Raw genomic sequence first — 23933 nt, forward strand, 5'->3', positions numbered from 1 at the left:
CTGCACTGAAAGAAGCATGGAAGATCTGGAGAGATGGCTCAGCTTGCTCACAACTGGAATTAAGATTCTAGTACCCCACCTAACAAGTCAAACCACCTACAGATGGTTGCAGCACCAGACAAGGAATCCTATACCCTTTTCTGAACTTTGAGGGTACATAGGCATGTGTATAGGTGCTTGTATCCATATACCTACATGTATATAAGCTTACACAGACATAACCATGAAAAAGAAAGATGGAACTTTTAACCTTCTTTTCAAAGGTGATAAGTTTTTAGCCAGGTGTGTTGGCCTAAGCCTATATTATCAGCAAGCAGAGATAGAATAGTCTTGAGTCAGTATGAAATGTATGGGAAAATACTGTTGCAAATAACCAAGTCTTGGATTTTATCCAGCATTGTAAACTCATATACGATTTTAAACTTGGAATGTTCACAAGCCTGAAAAAATACTAAGGGCCATCTGAAGGGCCGCATAGAAACTACCACAGTGGGTGTTTTAGTGTCAAGGAAGGAAAGAAAGCTACATGGAATCACAAACAACAGGGAGGAAAAACCCCAATTAGACATCCCTTGCCAGAAGTGCTATAAATGGGTTACATTTAATTGAGTTTTGAGCCAAAGGGACCCCATGAAAACCTTCAGACAACTAAGACTTCTACCAAGGCTACCGGTTGCTCTTTACAAACTGAAGGCAAGGCCTTATCACTAAAGACAACAGCAACGTAACTCACTGAACCCTGAGAAATTGAGTTAGTACCTAACTAGAGTGTTGCTCACTCTTACTGAATAGTGTTCACGGCACTGGAAGGTACTCTGCATGCTACCAGAGGAGAAAGGCAACACCAACCCAGCTATCAGTCCTTTGATCAATGATGGTGATAGGTCTACATGATATGCTGGTGCAGCAGTGGATCAAGAGCGGTGACTGTAACCAACAACTCTCTGATTAGGTTTAAGGTCCACTCCATGGGACGGAACCCATGCCTGACACTGCTTGGGTGGCTAAGAACCTGGGGATTAGATAGGTCATGGACTTATGGGAATGCTATTGTTCTACCACAACGGGACAACTTGAAAAGATGGGGAGAGCTTGGAAGACTCAGTCTTAAATGTAATGTCTCCATAAAATCCCTTCCCCCAGGGCTCAGAGAATTTAGCAGAAGAGGGGGATGTAAGACACCAAGAAAACAAGGGCTTTTAAATACCATGACTGATGCATACATGAACTCAGATACAATGGTAGTATGCACAGGTCTTCAAAGGTCCAAGACAGATGAGGTCCTAGCACAGAGAGGGGGGAGTGGACATGCTCTCCCACCCCTAACTAAGAAGCCATCTCTAGCTGACAATCACTTTCAGATGAAAATTTAGTTTTCTCTAGTGGAGTCTCATGGGTATATGAACCACACTCAAGGGTCGGCCCCATGGCCAACATTAGAACACCAGCTCAAAACAAACTTAATGGTATTTTGAGAGACTTTGTTTGGGCTGCCCCCCTCCCTCTCCTGCCTTCCCCCCACTCTCTTTCTACCTTACTGGTATTCTGGTTATATAGTATGGTTTGATTTTGTATTTTTATGGATTTTTTTTGTGTGTATGATCTGAGTGTGTATGTGCTTCTCTTGCTGTTTTTTCTTCTTCTTTTGTTTTGTCCTATTCTGTTTTTGTTGTTGTCTGTTTACTAAAGTGAAAGAAAGATAAAAAGGAGGTTGGAAGGGTCAGGAAAGGGGAAGATAAGAGAGATGAGGTAAGAGAAGCCCTGATCAAAATATATTGTAAGACAAAAAAAAAAAAAAAAACCTGAATTCAATTTAAGAAGTATACTAAATAAAAAACAAAAATCAAAACACAACAACAAAAACAAAAACCCCAAATAGTCAGGCATGAGGATACACAGCTATAATCTTGGCTCTAGGGACGCTCACAAAGAACCTTAAGTTCCAGGCTAGCCTGGCCTATTTGATCTGTTGCAAAAAACCAAACCAAAACAAAAAACCCAACCCATTAGGCTTCCTTAAAATCCTATTTCAAACGTAAGTCAGTAGAGCAATACTATTTTAAATAAACTAGCTAGTAGTTGCTATTCTAAAAATCACTTTACCACAAAGTATATTTTAGAATACCAATAGGTATTGACAGAATAGTGTCATGTCCTAAGAGTGATCCACAGCCTTGTCCCAGGAACAGTGACAGCAGCAACTCCTTGGAATTCACTCACACCACCAAAGGAACTGCTAACTGAATTCCAACTCTGACTACACAGAACCACGAGCTTGCAGATCCCTCTGCTACCCAGGCACTATGGGGTGGACACTGGGCCTGAACTGATACAAGAGAAACAAAGGTCTCTGCTGTGGGCACTGCCAGCCAAGCCTCCATTCTGAGTAGGAGCTCCTCCCATTCCCTCCAGGTCACCTGGCCAGACTGCAGGTGCTGGCTCTGTCAAGATTACCACTGGTACCCAGCGGCTTCCTTCTATTGCATGTTCCCTCAGGAAGAGCATGCTGCCCACAGGGTTACTGTGCTTCAAAAAGAAAACACACATGAATTTCCTTACAGATTTCCTTCTAGTATTACAGAAGTTGAGGTCACAGATCTAAGGAAACACACAGATTGTGTTTTCTCATGATTCCCTTGTCTTGCTTTGCCCTTTTTCCTCTTTCCAAAACAATTACCGATTGTGACTGCAGTATTTAAGTATATATGAGGGAAGAAAATCGATGCCCATTTTGAATATGAGCTGTATCAGAGTCCACAGAGCACACTGAGCTTTCTCATGAGAACTGGCTGTGTTAGGAGGGTGCTCACCATGATGGAGAATTAGTTCCTCTCAGAGGAATTCCCCCATGGGATTTTGTCATTACCGGCTTCAGCCAATGCTAATTGGACACTGGCGTGCCATTTCCACTCCCTCTTCTGACACAGGGACTTGCTATGCACCCAAAACTGGCCAACAACTTGTGATCTTGTTTTGCCTTAGCTCTTGGCTTTCTAAGCACTGCCATACCAGGCTTTGCAAAACTCACTTTTAAGGCAGCTTCAGTGTTAAATTCATTTTGAAGACTAGGAAGCTGATGAGGCCCAGGGAGTAACTGACTATATTTTGACAGTCCAGAAATAACAAGGCAGGAGCTGAACTCAGGGTGCCTCTAAAGTCCTTGCCATTCCACAAGCTAGCATATGCCTCTCAGTCCTGAGTAATATTACTGTTCCTTCTCTCCAGGGTTTAGGAAGATAACACAGACTAGAACAAAGGTCTGAGAGGGAAGCTATGTGGCCAGGTTAAGTCTTGCTACTGGCTGGGAGAACCCTAGAAACTCAGCTGTCCCCATGGATAAAGGGAACAAGGTATCGCCCTCCGTCACCTTTGGCAGCTTGGTGGCCTCAATAAAGGGTCTAGGGAATTGTGATGGCACCGCTCTGGCAGGAGTGAGAGTGAGGTGTGTTTTGGCACTGACTTGTACAAAGTATGAGTCAGAGACAAACCTGTTGCATGTACAAGATGGTCTCTGAGCTAGCTTTAAAAATGTCTTGTTGAATAATTGGCTTTATGTCTTCTGTAAAAGATTTATTTATTGTAAATGGTTAATTTTAGAAGTGGCATCAGGGAAATTGTTTAACTACTTAGGAAAATAAAAGTATGATATTCACTTTTATGATACAGTGGCAAAGCCAAGAAAAAACTGAAAATAAACAGTTTAATAGTAACTTGAGAAATATAAGTAAAGATCTACAACATCTTTTGGGAATGAAGAACTTTCTACCTGTAAAAGCAACAGAATAAATGGGAAGAAATGTTACTTGTGATGATATAAAAATGCATCAATGCCTTGGACACTGTCAAAGTAATAAAAGATAGGCAATATCTGGAAAAACACTGGAAACAAAACATGGGAGACATCAGTCTGGTATTCTGGTAATGGGCAAAAGATGCTACTGCTTGTAGAGCCTTAACAGAAAGAAGTGGAGGTGAAAACTCGGGAAGCTAAGACATTAAAAGAAGGACATGCCCAGAGAGACTGTTCCCAATATCCCTGTGAGCTGCTGGTATCTCTGTCTTCCCACTACAGAGAGACTGTTCCCAATATCCCTGAGAGCTGCTGGTATCTCTGTCTTCCCACTACAGAGAGACTGTTCCCAATATCCCTGTGAGTTGCTGGTATCTGTCTTCCCACTGCAGAGAGACTGTTCCCAATATCCCTGTGAGCTGCTGGTATCTGTCTTCCTGCTGAATTCATTTACATCACATTTTAGCAAGGAGAATGTCCAACTTCTCTCTTTAATTGGGAGTAGAGAGAAAACTATACTAAAAACATAATCTGAATACCCCAATTGATAAACAAATACAATGTTTGGGGAAGACCCGGGTAAAGTGTACAAAGTAGCAAAAGAGAAGAATGACAGGCAGCTGAAGTTCCTTTACACACAGCACTGAAACCATGGATGAGGCCAGCAGTGGCTCCCGGGCTCCCAGGAGTGAGCAGCCTGTAGCTGCTTTTGCAGCAGGAGATGGGAAACCGGGTAGATATGTCATTTGTTTTGGGATAAAAACCACTTTATTACATGTGAATCCCGTGATGTGATCTTGCAGATCTAAGGTATACGCAGTGAAATGTATTGAAAATAGTGTCAGAATGGTTGACTGTAAGCCTCTTTAACAATATGCAATTATTGTTGGTTTTAAACTACAACATGAAGTACAAATAAAACCCAAGGGAAAGTATTATTTAAAATAGCATAAAGCAGGGATGGCAGCTCTATGCCTGGACTGACTATGTCAGCAGGCTGACTTCTGACAGGCAAAGACACAAGCCCTCAAGATGGTTACCTTTGGAAAGAAAGTGTTAGACCAGGCACCTGGGAGGGAGCTCCGGGTTCAAATGTGTTCTGAAAGAACAGGTTTTTAACCTGGAAGCAGCTTTGCCTTGAAGGTTAGGGGGACCTTGAATTTCGGTTTTGGCTTAACAATTAGAATTTTCATCTTTGGTATATTGATCTCCTTTCCTCATACAGTGCTAAGAATAGCACCTATTCATACAAGTATTCTTGAGAATTTGATCTGTCTAATATTGCAGGTATATTCCTGCATCAGACCTGGTATAACAATATTTCAGATTTAAGCAGGTTCATGGAGCAGCAGGAATCCCAAACTTAGATGCAGGATTCCCCAAAATAAGATGTTCTATGGAGAAATACTCACCAATTTAATCTAGGTTAAAAAAAAATCTAAATTTAATCACCTCTCTTGCCTTCCTTTTCTGGTGGATTTCTCCCGTCTTGGGGATGCTGTTTTGGGCTGCATCAGTGAGCAGAAGTCAAAAACCATGTGTGTTTTGCACTCACTATACTGCACTTTGGTCCCAAAGACATGGAGGTGACAATCACACAGTAGGTGCACAGATTCTTCTGCCATGCAAAGCAGGAGAGAAGTCTGTATAACTTTTAACAAGATTTCTCCCTGTCTCCCACTTTGACAAATGCTGTATGGTTCAAATTCCACTCACATTCTCCTTTGCATCCCAACATATTAAAGCTAGAGTCATGGTTAAGCCTCACGATGTGGGCTTAAGGAATAATGAAACTTAGCTTGGGCGGATCACCTTAGTGCCAAGAAGTTGTTCTCGCTCCCCCTAAAATTTATTTTATTTATGTGAGTGGTTTGTTTTCATGTATATCTGTGAACTACATGTGTGCCTTGTGCCTAATGTGGCCAGAAGAGGGCACTGGATTCCCTGAAGTAGAATTTGAGTTGACAGAAGGTTGAGAGCCATCATGTGATGCTGGGAATCAAACTTAGGTCCTTTGCAAGGACAATTGCTAGTGCTCTTAACTGCTGAGCCATCTTTCCAGCACAGTTGCCAACTTTAACATTTCAAACATTTCTGTATTTATTTATTTAGCTCGTGTGTTTGTATGCATGTATGTACACACATATGTGTGCCATGGTGGGTACATAAAAGTCAGAGGACAACTTGATGAGTCATTTCCTGCCTTCCACCAAATGGGTTCTGGGGATAGAACACAGATCATCAAGCTTGGCAGCAAGTGCCCTTGCTCAGAGACCTTGCGGATCCAGAGTTCCCAGCTCTAATCCAAGTAATTCACGCCCAGAAGCGGACTACAGTTCCATTAGCTGTCTTACCCCACCACTTCACTAGTTGCACAAGGATGGAAAATATAAACAGAAAATGACAAAAAAGGAAAAAGTTCTCAGAGCATTTCTTCAGTGTCATTTGGGGACACATAATTAAGAAGACACAGATCTAAGTTACAGTCAAAACACACTGGTCTATAAGATATCCAATATATACATGATTGTAACAAAAATTCTCCCATCACTCACGTGTGGAAGTGAGATGTATAGAAACAACTCCTCAGGCCTCCTTCTATCACTGCACTGAAACGGAGGCCCTCAGTAGCAGAGCCCTGCCATCAGGCCTGTCCTGACTGCACAGGAGTGGGTCTTGCAAGAAGGCAACCTCCAGCCTCTGTCCTTCATTTACATTTCTCTCCACCTCTGATCACCTTGACCTTTCCGGAGTCCTTCCTTTTGATTGTCTTAGTCAGAGCTGACAGGGCTCTTCTCACAAGGGTCTTCTCTGAAGTTAGAGTTGATCAGTACACTTTCTAACTCTGCCTCTTGTGGCCACACCCACAAATTCAGGAAGTCCAAAACCGCCAGGGTATTGTTCCCTCTACTCCATCTGCACCTCCCTGTCAAACACTGCTCTGCTGGTCACACGATCAGGTCCACCACCTCTGCATCGTCCTTGAATGCTTGCCTTTCCTATGGATTTCATCTAAATATTCTTCCAGTCATCTTTTCCCATAGGACCTGACTTTGCTGTAGCCCAGACTGTCTGTCATTCAGCCTCTTACATTTTCTACTGATTTTAATTATATGAAGTCTGTGTGAGTACATGCATGTGAGCGCAGTGCCACAGAGGCCAGAGACGTGCTAGTTCCTCTCTAACTATAGGTGCAGGTTGTCTGTGTTGATATGTGATAAGAGTTAATATTAGCAAACAAGGTAGAAATAAAAGAACCTGTGTTCACCTGGCAAGATTACAAAGTCTGGGATTATCAGGCAAAGCGTTGTCTGTAAAAGCACCTTGCATTTTAAGTTTGTTGTTCAACACATTCTGACATTATAGGAAGACACAAAAATGTTTTTCTGTTTCTGGAATAGTATACACGACACAACAACAAACCAGACAGATAAACAGGCACCCTCAAGTTCTTTTTTAGCCTCAAGTCTTTTTATGGGCAGCATGATCCCCAAAGGAAGAAATGGTAATCCTTAAAAATGGCAAATAGAATTAGATCAATGTCCCAGATTTCCTACCAGGAAAGTCAACACTTTATGAGGAAATTCATATTGTCTGCTGTGATTTCAATGTTATTTCCCTCCCCACAAAGTTCATGTGTTAGAGACTTATCACCCAATTCATAGTTGATGGCATCTAGAGGTGGGCCTTTTGGAAGGATAATAGTTATTATTAGTTGACAATTTCACACAGCTTCCCAGGGAAGGTGGACCTCAGTTGAAAAACTGCCACCAATAGATTGGCTCTGTGAGGGCATTTTCTTGATTGCTAATCAATGGAGGAGGACCTAACTCACTGTGGGTGATACCACCCTGGGAAGGTGGTTCTGGTTGGAGAAAGCCAGAAAGCAGCATTCCTCCATGGCTTCTGCTTTAAGTTCCTACCTTGGATCCCCCTTGATGATAGACTGTAACTTGTAAAGCTAAAATGATCCCTTTCCTCTCCAAGTTGTTTGTGGCTAGTGTCTTATCAAAGTGACAGAGAAACATACTGGGACAGGAAATAATGATGACCAGAGAGATCTTGAAAGAGGGGTCCCACTGTGTAATTATGGCTCTGTGAGGAACCTCAATAGTCATATGCTCCTTTCTCTTGTGTTAGGCCCTTGTGAGAAGGCCCTTGCCAGATGCTGCACATCTTGGCTTAGAGCTGTGTAACAAGTAAATTCTTGATCATATGTTATTTCTTTCTAGCAGCACAAAGACAGAGGCAGCCTCTAGCTACTTCTGAACTCACAGCTCACTTTCCCATGCTCGTGTGATGTATCCTTGACTTTCTCTTTCATACATTCAGTTCAGTTGGCCTGGAATTTGCTGGGCCTTCCACTTTAAGCTGTATTTGTCTCAGGATTCGGCTGAACCATGAACCATAAAAGTCAGTTAAGGATTTAAGACAGTGAGTTGCTACTCTTGTTTGAAACAATGGTGCTTGTTTATTTAAGGACTCTAACATCAGGGCAGGACTGAAGGTAATCCCATAGAACCCTTTGGCAAACACTGATGTGTTATGGGGACCAAGCCAGGTGTTGAGGGACTAAGTGCCTGTTTCAATTTGGCTGATTCTGTGAGCACTGAGGGCTGCTGTGTGAAGGTAATGTGATGTATCCTTCATGGAGTGCTACAAAAGGGCAGCCTGGGGAAAGCAGGAAGAAAGGTAAAAACCCGTGTGCTGGCTCAAAATAGCTCCTTAGAATGGCTGTCCAGGCGCTTGAAGCATGACAAAGGTTCTTCAGTCCCCGCAGCAGCACTGCAGTGATAAACAGAAAAGTAAGGTGGACAGGCGAGTTCACAGGCAGACTCTGCTGCCTCTGGCCATCTCTATGGTTCTGTATGCTGTCATTTTCAAGGGATATAACTTCTGACAAGCTCTCTGCACCAGGGCTCTACTAAGATTAGCAGGTGGTGGTGACTCTTCTTCCTCCTCTTCCTCCTTCTTCCCTCCTCCTCCTCCTCCTCCTCTTCTTCCTGTTCTTCTTTGTCTAAGTTCACTTGGTTCCATCACAAGATCAAGAATGACTGGCAAAGTAGACACCTGCACATTCTCAGCCCGGGGCTCACTGAACAGTCACAGTAGTTGCATAGCTCTGCTGGTCCGAATTGAAACCACTTCTCAAAGGTGAGGTTTGTTTTGTTTTGTTTTTCTGTTTGAAGATTTACTGAAGCTGCAGGTGAAGGCATAGCACTGCCTGGACAACTTCACTCCATGTCCATGTCTTCTCCCCACCCCTAGGACTTCAGTCTCATGGACCTATTTCAATGCGCTTCACACACATCGCCCTATTTTATAGCAATTGCTTGAGAACAAATCACTTCTAATAGTAGATGAGGTAATCAACGCTCAGTATATTATACATACTCGAGTTCAGGACTTGACCCACAGCTTCCAACTGCATGTTCTATGTTCCTTCTACTGAACACATCAGCTCTGCTTCTATTAAACAAGTCATATGCTAGCTAACAAGAGCTCCTCTAAGAAAGAAGATTAATTATCCACTCATCAAGTATGTGAGTGAGAATAGTAAGGCTCTGGCCACCATTATAAACACCGAGAGAAGAGGAAGTGAGCTACTTCTGTCTTAGCTTATTTTTGCTGCTTATAACAAAGTATCTCACTTAACCTGGGCAGTTCATAAATAATAGACAGTAATTCCTCACAGTCTGCAGGTCTGAGATGATGGGGCAGTAGATGGGTGTCTGACAAGGACATGTGCTTCCTACAGGCTATCTTATGCTCACAGTGCTGGGGGAACAAAAGGACACGAGCACCAAGACTGTGCTCTAACATGATGGATAAGAACCCCAGGACAGACAGCTCTGTATCCTCCTATAGAAGGGCAAGAACGTCCTCCATAAGGGGACAACTTACGACTGCACACTTCTCTAAAGGTTCACCTCACGGAACCAGCACATTGGCAATTAAACTTCAGAATGGGTTTGGAAAAACAAAAGCATTCCAAACACAGTAACCCTCAGGAAACTCTCACCCTAAACCAGCATCCATGTAAAGGAAGAGTGTAAGGCAGGAGTGAGCAAAGGAGAGCCATCACAGAGCTGACACATGAGCAGTCGGGGCAGAGATGGGTGGCAGCACTTACAGGTTAGCTGGAAAAAAACCTGTCTGATAGCCCTTCTGAAGACTGTATGGAAGAGCACAGCTATTTGGCCCCAACTACTCCACAACTGGATTACTGGCCTCATCATGGCCATCCAGACTGTAGAACTCCAGAATGCAGCCTGATCAAAGCACTTTGCCCCAGAGATGGTGATAGTAAACTTCCTCCCAGAAGGCACAAGTAATAATGAAGAGGGTTGCACAGGAAAAGTCACGAGGTATGTGTGAACGAAGTGGGAGGCTTGTTGAGAGAAGGAAGAAAAGAACAGTCAGCATATTTAGATATGGGAGGTCTCGGGTCTTCAGATCTGCCTCAGTTCCCAAGACCCTAGCAGTTATGACTCAAATATATCCTTAAGTAAACCCCTTCTGTCCCAAGAGAGCCAAGCTGCTGTCCTGGTGAAGTATTTCTCCTAGTGAGGACCCCTTTGTGAGCCTGTGAAAATGGCGGTGACTGGGTGTACCCTCTGTGACAATGTAGTAAGAGATGATAGGTTATAAAGGGGCATATAATCTCTATGAAAAGGAAATATAATAGTAGATCTATAGAAGTATAGTATATAAAGTATACAAAAAAGTATAGTACTCGACAGTCTCTACTAAGAAGAAAAGTTGTCTTTAGTGACCCCCAAGACAGGATTTATTCCTGTAGCATCACCGGTCTGACTAACAAGGTTGAAAAGACCCCATACTGACCATATGAACAGTGGCAGCCCTGCATCCCAGGAAGACTTGTATCTCCGAGCAGAACTGGTGTGGGGACATCACTGTGCCTTATTTCTCAAGCCAGTCCTGGATATCTGCATTTTTTACTACCATGCACTTCTTAAGAGCCAACCCAAATATGTAAAACAGAAAAAAAAGCCCTCAACGTTTCAATTCTCTCAAAAACATGTCTTAAACTCAGCCCAAACCGTCCTATTTGAAGGCATTTTATTTTATAATTTATCTTCATAATTCATGGTAACCTGCTAACCACCCCTAATGCGGTGTGAACGGAGACAATGGGGTGCTTTCTGAGCTCTTCATTCTTTCTCATGCCCCAGGCTAGATGGATTTTGAATAACTGTGTTGCACAGGAAAATAAATTTGGCACTATAGTTCTTAAACTTGTATGAACTCGGAGACTAAGGATGTCTGATGGCTCCTAAGGGAGCTCAAGGCATCTACACAATGACTTACGGTTTGTCTTTATTATACAGACAGACCTAGGCAGCAATAGTGGCCTCAGTGGCACTGGCTGTTAGGTTAAACTTTTGGATTATAAAGTCCCTTTAGTATATTTAATGGCCCATAGAAGGAATGACAGTGACCTTCTGGAAGAGGGTTCTGAATAACCAGCAAGAACCAAATGCCATTTTTTCGTAAGCCATGCATCCATCTTCCCGAGGAGACAGACTGTTATCTACAATTGAGACAACGTTCCTCTATTTATTGAACATTATGAGATTAGCCCTTTATTCAGTAGATTATGCTTTCCTAGGACTTCCTGAGATGTGCAAACATAATACCCAATTTATTCAACAACTTGTTTATTTCAGAGAAAATCTTTCTGCTGCTCCCATGGTGATGTGTGTCACGTGTTGGACATCAGGCAGAGACAGGGTCCGGGTCCCTTTGTTGGAGCTTCACTTAGGACTGCAGAGAATGCTACAGGGTGGTGGGTACTGGCAAGTGTGGGCCCAGGAAACTACTCACATCATATCCAGCTAGAGGGTCTTCTGATGGAGCAGAGGGTACAGGGCGCTCAGGAAGGCCAACCTCTCAGGCCAGCGCTGTAGACTCAGCGGGGTCTTGAGTCAGCTGACTGTAGCTCACAGGCCAAATCTGACTCCCAGGGCAGCCTGAGCCACAGCCAGGCCTGTGCATGTACACTTAGTCTGAGGCTGCTTTTGCAGTGGCAGAGTTAGGTAGTGTGGAGAGATAAGGCACACAAAGTGAAACTTTCAAGAGTCCTGATCAAAACTGGAGAGACTACAATAGCCTTTAGCCTCAAGACTGCTTGAGAATCAATCACCCCTTGGCAAGCAGCACAGTTAAAGAACATCTTTCCTCTGACGAGTTCCTCAGTGTTAAGAGCTAGGGTTAACTTGGATGTGACTGGCAAACACCTGATTTCAGTAAGCTACTTTACTCTCACCTAAAGTTCTAGGGCTGAGCTGATACGTATCCCAGAGCCAGGGTTCTGGGCTTCTATGGAGCTGCTCTCCTGACAGCTTCACACCTTGGTACAAAACAGCTGCTAGAGCACCAACCGTTGCATTTCAGCCAGGCATCTTATGCAAAATTAGAAGACAAGTAGCACATATAGGTTCCAAAAGTGGAAATCAAGTAGAAAGCAAATAGGATGCAGTAAAGAAACACATGTAACTGCTTACCTCAAAAGACCCCAACACAACAGCTTTGCTTTCACCCCAGAGCTAAAGTTTATAATCTAAAGCGCAAAGGAAGCATCAGCAAACGTGTGCTCTGGGATAAACAAGAGCACATCTGTTTTAAATAAGTATAGATTTGGGGTGGGGGTGGGGAATGGAGTTGAAACTGGACTTGGCAGAGTTCATCTGTAATCTTAGCCATTCAGGACGCCAAGGGGAAGGTCCAAGTTCAAGTTTGCCTGGGCTAGAGTGCATTTAAGGCCAGTCTGGACGACTCAGTGAGACCATCTAACACAAAAAGCAAAAATATGTGTAGAAACATAAATCAGTGGTAGAATAACAATCGAGAGGCCTTGGGCTCACTCTCCAGTCCTGTAGAAAGATGTGGTTCTTAGGAGCTGAGAAAAAGAAAGCCTTGTTGATATAAAACCAAGTTGCTGTGAAGGAGGACCTGGGGCCTGAGCCTCCCACAGGGCAACTCTCTGCCTCGCTTGCCAAGCTGTGCAAGCGATTGGTCACGAAAACCCGAGGTGCTCAAGTACGAGTGACAGAAAGTTCTCCACCACAGCCATCAACCACGACGCAGTGAAGGGATGGTATTCTGTAGGGAACTGGTAAAGCCAAGTGAAGCAATCCGCTATAAAGGAAGATGATAAAACAGAAATAGGGAGGAGACAGTGGCATTGGAGGAGAAGGGTGTGAACTCCCAGGACCACACAGAGGGGCAGGCAGTGCCGGAGATTAGCAGGAATGTGCAATGTGCAGACAAGGGGGAAACAGAAAAGATAACAACACCCTGGTCACAGACGACCGAAGCAAGGACGCCACAGGTGAAGTGAAAATAAAGAGATTTAAAAGATGAGAGAAAAAAAAATAGGAGCAGAGTCAGTTAAAGGAAGTTCCCAGAACAAACCTGTAAAGACACAATTAAAAAAAAAAAACTTCCCTAAACGAAAAGCAGGGTCAAATCTCATTTCTGAGAGGTCACGCATCAGGAAGAGCAGGTTACTCTTTGTTGAGGGCTATCCTGATCCAGTTTTTTTTTTTTTTTTTTTTTTTTTTTTTAATTCCTTTAGGACAAAAGCCAAGACAAGTGGCCTCAGATTTGGTCAAAGATGTTATGTCTGACCCAAGGGACACTCACTCAGGTACAAACAGACTGCCAATCTGAAATACACGGAGTCATGAGATACTGTTTCCTCAAGTCCTTGAGCAAACCTGCACTTGACAGTGAATTTTAGGATGAGGCAAGAGCTGGAAGTGAGTACCAAATGCCATCACATAGGAGAGTTAAAAAACAAAACAAAACAAAAACCAAAGCAAAGGCAAGGGTGCTGCAGGGTAGACTGTGAAAGTACAAGGCAGCAGTGAGGGTGTGCGTCAAGTGTCAAGACCTGGACGGGGACTGCAGGGGCTGTCAGATCGGGGACTATCCAGCTTCAGCCAGCCAGGAGTCAAGCAGGACCTTTGGAGAAGGATGAGTCTCCACCTCTCCTGCTCCAGCACCTCTGGAGCATCAAATCACAGCTAATGGAAAATGCAAGTCTTGCACCTTTTGGCCCTGCCTGATCCCTGATCCCGTGGATACAACTCTACCCAAGAGATACTCTTTTCATCTACGTTCCCGTAGAGCCTCCAGACATGTCTTTTTGTATATGCCACTGTACCACCAACAGAGGATTCTATTTGATTTCTATGTTGTTTCATGTGGGTTTTAATTTTGATCTTTTGAGGTAGGGTTTCACTAAGGCCCCGGCTGGCCTTAAACTCAAAGTAATTCTCTTCTCTCAGTTTTCCAAGTGCTAGGGTTACAGACATGAGTTTTCATGCCTGCGTCCTGAAATGTCCCTTTCCCACCCCTAGAATGCTTAGCATACCCTTTTCTGAGTATTTTCTCTGGTGCCAGAGTCAGAGCATGAGACCTCACATGTGCTAGGCAGATGCTCTGTGCCTGAGTTACATCCTCAGTCTATTTCTTACTTTTTGAAGTTGGTTCTGGAGCTCATTAAGTTCCCAGGCTGTCCTGAACTTACCTATAGCTCAGACTGACCTTGAACTTGCAGTCCTCCTGCTTCAGCCTCTGGAGCAGCGGGATTACAGGCAGGTACCATTGGGCCCTTCCTTGCCCATCATGTCTATTTGTCCCTGTCATCCACCCACTGCTGGCATCTCCTCCAGACTGACTGGTAACGTGCTTTCCCTCATTAGACTGCAAATTTCTGCAATTATTTATTGACTATGTGTCCCTCCCACAAGACTGTAGGCCCATGGAAGGTCCTGTGTGGAGCACAGTAAGTATGAGGACCTACAGTGGATCTTGTGTGGAATGTGCACCGAGGTTTGCGGAGTTCACTTGGAAGCCTTTTTCCCCTGTCCCATTAGTTCTGCACCAGGACTGCAATGCAGCTAGGAACCACTTCTGAAACCAAGGAACTTTCAGAAGTTCTGCTTCATATACTTTTTTTTTTTTAAACCAAGGCAGGAAAGAAGAATCCATTTTAGAAGATCATTTGAGAGGACTGATGTGAGGTTTCATAACCTCCCCCAGGATAGAGTCAGAAGACATTGCTTCTCGGTGTATGGGGTTTCAGCAAAACTCTGTTCTAAGTCTCCCAGTTGAATCTGTCACACAGAGATGGTAAGGGATAAAATAGGAAAGTTTTTACTTACTTTGGATGTTCAAACTTGTCTATAAGATCAACCTTTTCCACCAGGTCTCCTCCGACTGTTCGGACAATGTCATAGAAATCATTTTCTGTGTAGTTTCCCGAGGGCAGCCAGAACGAAATGTCGTTGAACACGGCAGGGTACTTGCTAAGAGGCTGACAAATGGGGGAAGAAGCACACACTTGTTAGTTCCCTAGAATACATTTCTCATGGAACTTTTCAGCTGGGCAATTAGGAAATACTTATAAAACATGATTGTAGTTTTGAATTTTCAGAAACAAATGAATTTAAAAGATAAGCCAGTATTCAAAATTAGCAAATTCTAGTTTGAGTGCTAGAAATTCTTATCACATTAATGTATAACACTACCATATATTTACTTTGTCACTAATGGTCAATTTAAAAAGCAATTTGAATATATTGTGTTTTGGCTTTTTTTTTTATTTGAATACCCCAGGAAAAAAAGTTCAAATCTAATTAACACAGGACTCATTAACTTTTTGAGTTACTTTCAGGAAGCCATCTTAATAGGGATATAAGTAAGAGCTTGTCAAAACTGAGTTTCAATTAGTAAAGCCATTCTCTGTTATAATTTCTAGTTATTAATACCAGGGACTGGGCTGATAAGCCATTATTTAGATATTATTTTTTAATTATGCTTTAAAGATGTGATAAACACAAATGTGTTATTTCCTCCATTTTATTCCACTTATTCTTGGTTTAATAATTCAGTTGTTCATCATTGTATTAAATATTTAAAATTATCTATGTATGCTTCAAAGATGCTGCATTTGTATTCATGCCCGAATGTATGTATATCATAATTATATATGTATAGACACAAACATATAGACTTTATAAGTAATGCCACAATGAGAAATGTTGCAAAATGTAACTGAAAAATCCTCCAAGAATATCTCATAAATCTGTGCATTTTCGAAATGGGCAGATGTATAAATTGACTTATGCTAAATCTGGTATTACTATAAGCCCTTTGGTGAATCATTGATTAGAAGACATATAACATTTTTAAATGGCACACTCTGTGAAGAACTAAAGACTCATACATAAGTGAATATTGAACTTGAAATATCAATAAGTTGTCAAACAAATGAGTCAGTTTAGAACACACGTTTTAAACTGTCACAAAGCTGCAGTGTGGCTGCTCTCTGCAGATCCCCTGGATCCTGGACTGAGAAGCATCCTGTGCTTTCTCTCTCTAGAGAGAAGTCAGGATGCTGCAGTTACAACCTGGAGATGCTGAGAGCAGTTTGCACTTCTGTGGTTATGCATGAGGCTTTCCCTTTTCCTGTTTCCCTTTTCTCTCAAGAAACATTGGAATTCAAGGAGATTAGAGACTGAGACTGAGGTACTGTATTGTCTGGATTCTGATAAGAGGCAAGGTCACAGAGAAATGGGGGAAGGTACCCCAACAGAGCATCTGTGCTAGCAGCCTGTGGTCAAGCCAGTACAGTGATATGGTCAGGTTGAATTCCTCTCTGCAAGATAGTTTTTTATATAGAGAGTATAGTTAAGTGTAGCTTACAACCCCATGCATGTAAAAGGAACAATCCACACAACTAGTTGCATTATAATTAATATTGAAGCTAAGAAGCATAAGAAGTCTAAAGTACTAGTTTAACTAAATGGAGTATAAAGATTGGTGTTGCCAACTTGACAAACTGGAGAATCACCTGTGAGAATGGCTCTGGGCATCTGTGGAGACGTACGTGTACTTTTATTTGTTAGGTGGGAAGACCTGCTAATGTGGGCAGGACTATTCCCTTTCCCGGAGCTTTGACCTAGGGTTGTATATGAGAACATGAGCTGGATTGTGGATTTGATATGAGCAGGTGCTTGAAGCTCCCTCTACCTTGACTCCCTTCATGATGAGCTGTCTTTGAAGTGTGAGCTCAAGTAACTATCCTTATGATGCTTTTGTCAGGGTATTATATCACAGCAACAGCAAAGGGGATGAAGACAGGGAACACTTACTTTACTATCTGGTCAATATCAATGGGACATCAAGTGTTTTTCAACAGGACTTTGACTTACTTGTAAATAATGACATGAGCCACATTTCCCAAGGTATGGGCCTCCTAATGCTTAACCACCAAAATACCATGGGGCAGGGGTTGTGAACAGCTCAATAGCGAAGTGACAGAATGCTTGTCCTGTAAGAATCAGGCTCGAGCACTGGCTTTTAGTTAAAAAAAATAAATAAATAAAAACACTGGTAGAAGTTCCTAGAACTTTTGAGTCATATTGAATTATAAAAGTTAAAACGATGCCTAAAAGCGTATACCTATTAGCTTGGTTCTTCACATTTAGAACTGTAATAATACATTAAAAAAACCTGGATTAAACACGCAATGTCTACTCACAATAGAAAAGACACAGCAGCAACTATGGATCAAATGAAGTTATTTTTCACCTCTTACAACAGAAGGTGAGACTGTGCGGTTCTATAATGTGTCTAGGGTAAAAGAACTACTCTCTTTATATTAAGTATTTCGTGAGACAGAGAAGGAGGCAAGCTCATTCCAGTCTCTGAGGCTTAAAGACAACATCAGACAAGGCCTGCACACATTTGAAGAAAACTGCCCATGAAGTTCTGTTACAGCCTACATGAAGAAGCATGTCCTCACACAGTTCAGTTAAAATGTATGCTAACATAAACCTTCAGGATGGTATAAAGGATTACTCTAAATTACAGGAATGATTTCAAACCAAAAATAATTCACATGCAAAGAAAAACAACCCATGATCATTTTATAAGAAGGAAGTATTTGATAAATTCATTATTAATTCTGGCACTGGCACATAGCAGATCATAGCAAAGCAGGAAAGAATTAAAACAAGGCTGGGGAAATGCTCAGTGGTTTAATGTGCTTTCAGTACCAGCACGAGGAGCAGAATTTGGATTCCAAGGCCACATAAAAACAGTGGGTGGGTATGCTAGCCCATAATCTAGCTATCCTCCGAAGGTGGAGGCACAGCCTAGAACAAGCTGCCTAGTAAGACTAACCATGTTGGAGAGCTCCGGACTTTCTGTAGATGCCTTGACTCAATATGATGGAGGAGTGATGAAGAATGATTACAGCCGTTAACCTCAGGCCTCCACATGCAAAAGAGTTCACACACACACACACACACACACACACACACACACACACACACATACACACACACACACACACACACACACACACACACACACACACACACACGAACATGAAATCAAAGAGTATTAAAGTAAAACTAATTAAAAGCTATGAATAGACTTTCCAGAAGCAAACCTTTGTGTGCTGGAGTTAGCCTTTGTAGTTACTTAAACATTCATGACACATGCTTGTTTATCTTCACATGATGGCTGCTATTCCAAAGGGCTTGGAACACAACCCTTGTTTTATCTCACAGGGTTCATCCTTGAGCTCTCTACACTTCACCCTTTAGAGCATGTCTCTCTAAATGCCCCTTTTGATATACTGAACAGCTTAATATAGTATGATCGCTGTTAAGCTTGAAATATCTGTATTTTATGTCACTATTTTTACTTTCTCTATGGCAGTTACTGATGCTTAGCACATCTCAGAATGCAGTTCATCCATGTTTGGTGCAGGGCAGGAAGATCATGGAGTTATGTGCTTTCGTGGCCCCATGCCCACCCTAGGCCTCCTAACTATTCAGTGTACCCTTTGAGTTCAAGTCTCACTTTTTCCTCTAAGCTACCATGCTTTGCCCATCCAGGAAGCCTAGCACCATCAGATAAATGCCCAGTGAACTACAGTTGAATTGATTGTGCCATAGGGTGCTTGTCTATGACCCAATTTTGCCAATGCAGTTTGGACTCTAGAAGTAGAAATTCTCCACATTCTCTGGGCTACATGAGCTTGACTTCTAAAGAGGATGCTTACTGTTTTTAATACCTTATGCCCCAAGTCCATTAACCTTACTCCATTGCTTCTCTTATCACAGGCTGACTCATTTAGGAGTGCAGTCTCCAGACCTGGGGATTGAATAAAAAGTTCAGTTTCCAGACACCATGTATTAAATTGGACAGAAATGAGAATGTTAGCAGGTTTTAAAAAATCTTAATCTCCCCCCTCAGTTTCATCTGTAGCTGGGTGGCCAGAAGCTTGAGAACCTTCTGCTTGTTTCTCAGCCTTGAGTACAGGCATGGAGCAAGCCTGGCTTGAAGTCTCTTCTCTTCTTGGTTCACTGTGTTCCATCTGTTCTTCTATGTAAAGCATTAATTCATATGTTTGAAGGCTTTCTTGCCCTTAAATCAACATTTAAATAAGATCTAAATACATCTTTAGATATATTGAAGAGCTTAATATTGTATTTTCATTGTTGAGCATGAAATATTTGTATTTTATGTCACTATTTTTACATTATTCAGCAATAAATTCCTTTTGTTTTCAAATACACTCATTTAAATATTTGTATTTTTTATAAAATATATTTATATTTATATAAATATTGATATATTTCTGTACTAGGGATAAAAATTCAGCTATCATGAAATTACACCTCCAGCTTTAAAGATAACTCTTATTATTTTCAAATTTAATTGCATGGACATTGAAACATAGATAACAATTATTTATAGTATTTTGAAACTTGCTCTATAGCACAGAGCTCTACACACACACACACACACACACACACACACACACACACACACACACTCACACATAGAACTCCCTCTCTTCAGTGCACCCTACAAATCTACATCTCTTACATTTTATGTGCTGAATCTTTCTTGACCTATCAGTTTCTAATAACAGATAATAAAATTACCCACTGCTATCACTTCATAAACTCTCATGGTAATTCTATCAGTTTTACATCAGTCTTTGAATCTATATTGTTAGGTACATAACAGTTTATTACATCTTCAGTAGTTGAAAGAGCTGTTCTTTCAGAACTTCTGAGTGCTTCCAAGCACTCACACTGAGTAGCTCACTACTACCTGAAACTCCAGCTTCAGGGATCTAACACAGCCACTTTCTGACCCCCACAGACACTGGCACTCCGTGTACATAGTCCCACATAGACACGTGCACATGAATAATGAAAAATAGAAATATTTAAAATTGAGCAAAATAACTTGTTTTGTGTTTGTTTCTTAAAAAGATAAAACTTAAGATAGCTGTCATAAAGAATGTTGGAAGGGCTTGGTGAAGGAAATGAAGATTTTTGTCTTATTTAGGAACGGAGTAGAGACACTAAATAACTATACTTTAAGTTACTTTAAATATATACAACATTTCATGAATCCATTAATAATTTCATACATGTATGAAATGCTTTTGATGATGTTCATCCTCTACTCCTCCCTTATGTACCCTTTCTCCTCTCAACTTTGTGGTTCTACCCCCAAGTTTGTGCTGCCTATATACTCAAAGGTGTAGGACTATGCACCACAGTGAGGCTAACCTATCAGGGCCCAAGCCCCAAAGAAAACTGACTATCCTTCCCCTAGAAGCCATCAAACCATATATACCGCTTCAATTAGGGGTGAGGACTCACGACCTCCTCTACCCTCATGCTGGAATGCTGACTGGGTTGGCCTTGTACAGGCAGCACCCTTGTGAGCACATGAGTACAGCAAGCCTGTCATGCTCAGAAGACAGTTTCACTGCTGGTTTCCCTCACCTCTGGCTCTAACAATTCTGCTCCCTCTCCTAACAAGCTTCCTGAGTTTGGGGGTAAAGGCCTCTGATGTAGGTCCCTTGTTTATGGCTGAGCATTTCATAGATACTCTGCTTTTTGAGTAGTTGTGAGTTTTTGTTGTAACTATCATCCACTGAACAAAGAAACATCTAGTGAGGTCTGAGAGCCACACTAATCTACACATGAGCAGCCAGATATGAATGTACAAGGCAGTCCGATGCCATGTCCACTTGGAGAACTGTTTATGTTGGCTGAAATACATTTCATAGTTTCTTCTATCCCAGATGAAAAGTGATTAAAATAGTTTTTAGATTGAACACTAGAGAAGGCAGAGGAGGAGAAAACATATGAAGCAGAGCAAAGTCTTCCACCTTTCTCGGTGTTAACATCCTTCTTACTGTCTTAGCTTTCCTTTCTGTGACAAGATACCTCAAATGATAGACAGAAAGGGAGGGATTGCTTGTTTTGGCACATAGTCTCAGAGATTTCACTACATGGCTTCCTGACCCACTGTCTTTGTGCCTGTGTAAGGCAGTGTGCCATTAGGGCAGAAGAAAGTAGAGAAGAAAACTGCTCACCTTGTGGCAGCCAGGGAACAATGAGGGAAACAGGAAAGGCTGGAGTTTCCATCTCTTTCTCAAGATACTTTACAATGACCTAACTTCCTCCCTCCTAAACATTTCGTCCCAGGAGCATCACTAGCTGGGGGCTGAATTAGTGACACCTGGGCCTTTGGACTGTTAGCATATAGACATAGTACTTGGGTTTCTCTTTTACTCTCTTTCACAAATATCCTTGAATAAGTTTTACCCCAATAAAAGTCTGTGGTGGGCAAATCGTCTCAGCATTTCACATAGAAAGCCCCCTGCACTTAAATAATTTGGCAGTGCACAAAGTGTGGGCTGTGGTTGTTTCGCCTCAGCACTTTGAAAGTATTTCCTGGTACCTATTAGTAATGATGACAAGTTTGCTGTCAGTCAGTGCTATTCCTTCACAGGTAATATGTCTCTCCTTCCTGACAGTTGGGAAGGCTGCGTCTTTATCCCTAAGGCTCTGCAGTCTGCCTCTGATGAGGCTGAGTATGCATTTATCTTTATTTATTCCGCTCCGTTTGCAGAGTGTGCCCTCAACAGAGAGCCTGGGTCTTGTTCTAATTCTGAAAGATTCCAGGCACTGCTGCTCATTCATTCTTCCATTGTTTCCTGGATCAGTATCAGGACCGTCTGCGGTCATTCTTGAGCCTGTCTTCCATTTCTGTTAAGTGACCTTCCGAAGTTTTTAATCCATGTCTGCATTACAGGTGACTTTTTCAATAGCTTATCTACCTCTCCCTTACCGGAGACTCATAGCCCTGCTTACTTTCCCTCTGTGCTTCAATGAATCTCTGACTTGTTTCTGAGATTCTAATTTCTTCCTTCTCACCACTATTCATACTTCATGTCTATGGTTTTGCCCTCTATTAACAATTTCCGGATGGTTTATTTGTTTTACACTTACTTCCCCTCCATCATTCCTTCTTTGAAGGTATGAGGCATTTGTTTTAAATATGGCTTTTGACTCCACCTCAATTAAAACCCGACTGCTCATTTACAAGGCTGACAGGCTAATGTAGGGCATCCTGAGAAGTGTGTGATGTGTGGGCACACTCTTCCTGGCTGAGAGACTAGACTGCTCTGAATGTTCTGTCACGCTTGCTGGCCTAGAGTCCTGTGGGTTCCTTCACTTGCAACTCTAGGCTCTAAATGGAGGTGGTCATGGTGGTCTGGCTGTCTGCCCAGTGGTCCCTGCTGATGAAGCTGTGCCCACTCACATCATCCCTGTAAAGCAGCACTATCTGCTCAGCTCTGTTACAGGGATTAAGATTCCACATAAGCTAGAGGCCACAGCTGACAGAACTTCTGGGCCTCTCTCCCATTCAAGCAGAGTACAGGCTCTGGAATAGCAGGCCACACTCAGCTTGTCCAGTCCTGGTGCACCATAAGGGCTACACCATCACGTCCACTGTCAGAGCTCTCTGCTTTGTGTTTGAGTTTGTCTCTTGTCCATACCAATATGTGGTTTTTAAAGTGAGGCAGTGGGACAATGACTTGTCTTCTTAATATCCTCTTTAAATTTTAATCGGTTCTGTGTTTTGCAGGAGGCTAAGATGGGCAGCCTATGAAGCATCATCAATTGGACTCAACTGTTGAGTAAGAGGGTGTGATCTCTGCAAATGTGAGATTTAAGTCACGCTTCCTTAAAGAACTTATTTTCAGGAACTTCTAAGACAGACAAGCCAGTAGATTTTGACAGCTTGGAGTAAGAACTAAATCACTGTGTGTGCTGGTTGGTTTGTCAACTTGACATAAACCTAGACTTACATGAGAGCAGGGAGTCTTTTTTGGGAAAATGACTCTGTAAGACTGGCCAGTAGGCAAGTCTGGGGGGGGCGGCAATGTCTCAACCACTGCTCAATTTGAAAGGGCCCAGCCCACTAAGTAAGCAAGCCAGTGTGTGGCTTTCACAGCCTCTGCATCACTACCTACTTTGCTTATGTTGCCGACCTGACTCCCCATTATGGACTGGTTGTTTGGAAGTAACATGAAATAAACTTCCTTCTGTAAGTTGCTTTTGGTCAAGGTGTTTTAGCACAGCAATAGAAACCCTAAATCAATGTGGATTGGTCACAATTTCGGCATATAGTTCAAATATAGATTTCTGGGATGACTATACTAAGGGAGTACAAATCTAAACATATTTTGTTAATAAATCATATTTACATGGACACATGTACCCACAGTGTGAAAAATATGACTAATTATGAAGTATGCATCAAAGCACCATCATTATCTTACAGTAGCTATCAGATATGCTTAACTTTAAAGTTCTCCTTTTGGGTACAGGAGAGATTCTCAGTGGGTAAGAGTACTTTCTACAGAAACAATAGACCCTGAGTTTGAATCCATAGAACCTACACAAAAGCCAACTATATATTAGTCAGGGTTCACTAAAGGAACAGAACTGAGTGAAAAAAAAAAAAACTAGCAAAAATTAAAGGAGATTTATCAGATTGGCTTAATTGAATATGACGACTATATTTATAAATTTGGAGAAATCCTTATTTTAGACATGGGTACAAATGCTGGAAGAAATCATAGGATGATAACAACAGAGATTGGAACCACATGTCTGCAAGCAAAAGAATGCCACAGGTGAAGAGAACCAGCAGAAGCTGGATGAGAGGCATGGACTAAATACTCAGAAGTTGTCAACCCAGTGATGGCTGACTT

At 42.1% G+C, this 23933-nt stretch overlaps 1 protein-coding gene across 3 annotated transcripts in view; it reads right to left on the reverse strand.

Annotated features, from left to right (window-relative positions):
* FARS2 (phenylalanyl-tRNA synthetase 2, mitochondrial) overlaps positions 1-23933 on the reverse strand; it is a 362538-nt gene that overhangs the window by 105754 nt on the left and 232851 nt on the right. For all 3 annotated transcript variants that reach the window (XM_080925148.1, XM_080925149.1, XM_080925147.1), the window contains one exon: positions 14986-15137. In XM_080925148.1, the coding sequence (XP_080781274.1) occupies positions 14986-15137 (152 nt within the window). The remainder of the gene's footprint in view (positions 1-14985; positions 15138-23933) is intronic.

This window comes from Micromys minutus (assembly GCF_963924665.1).
Source record: "Micromys minutus genome assembly, chromosome: 1".
Classification (NCBI taxonomy): Eukaryota; Metazoa; Chordata; class Mammalia; order Rodentia; family Muridae; genus Micromys; species Micromys minutus.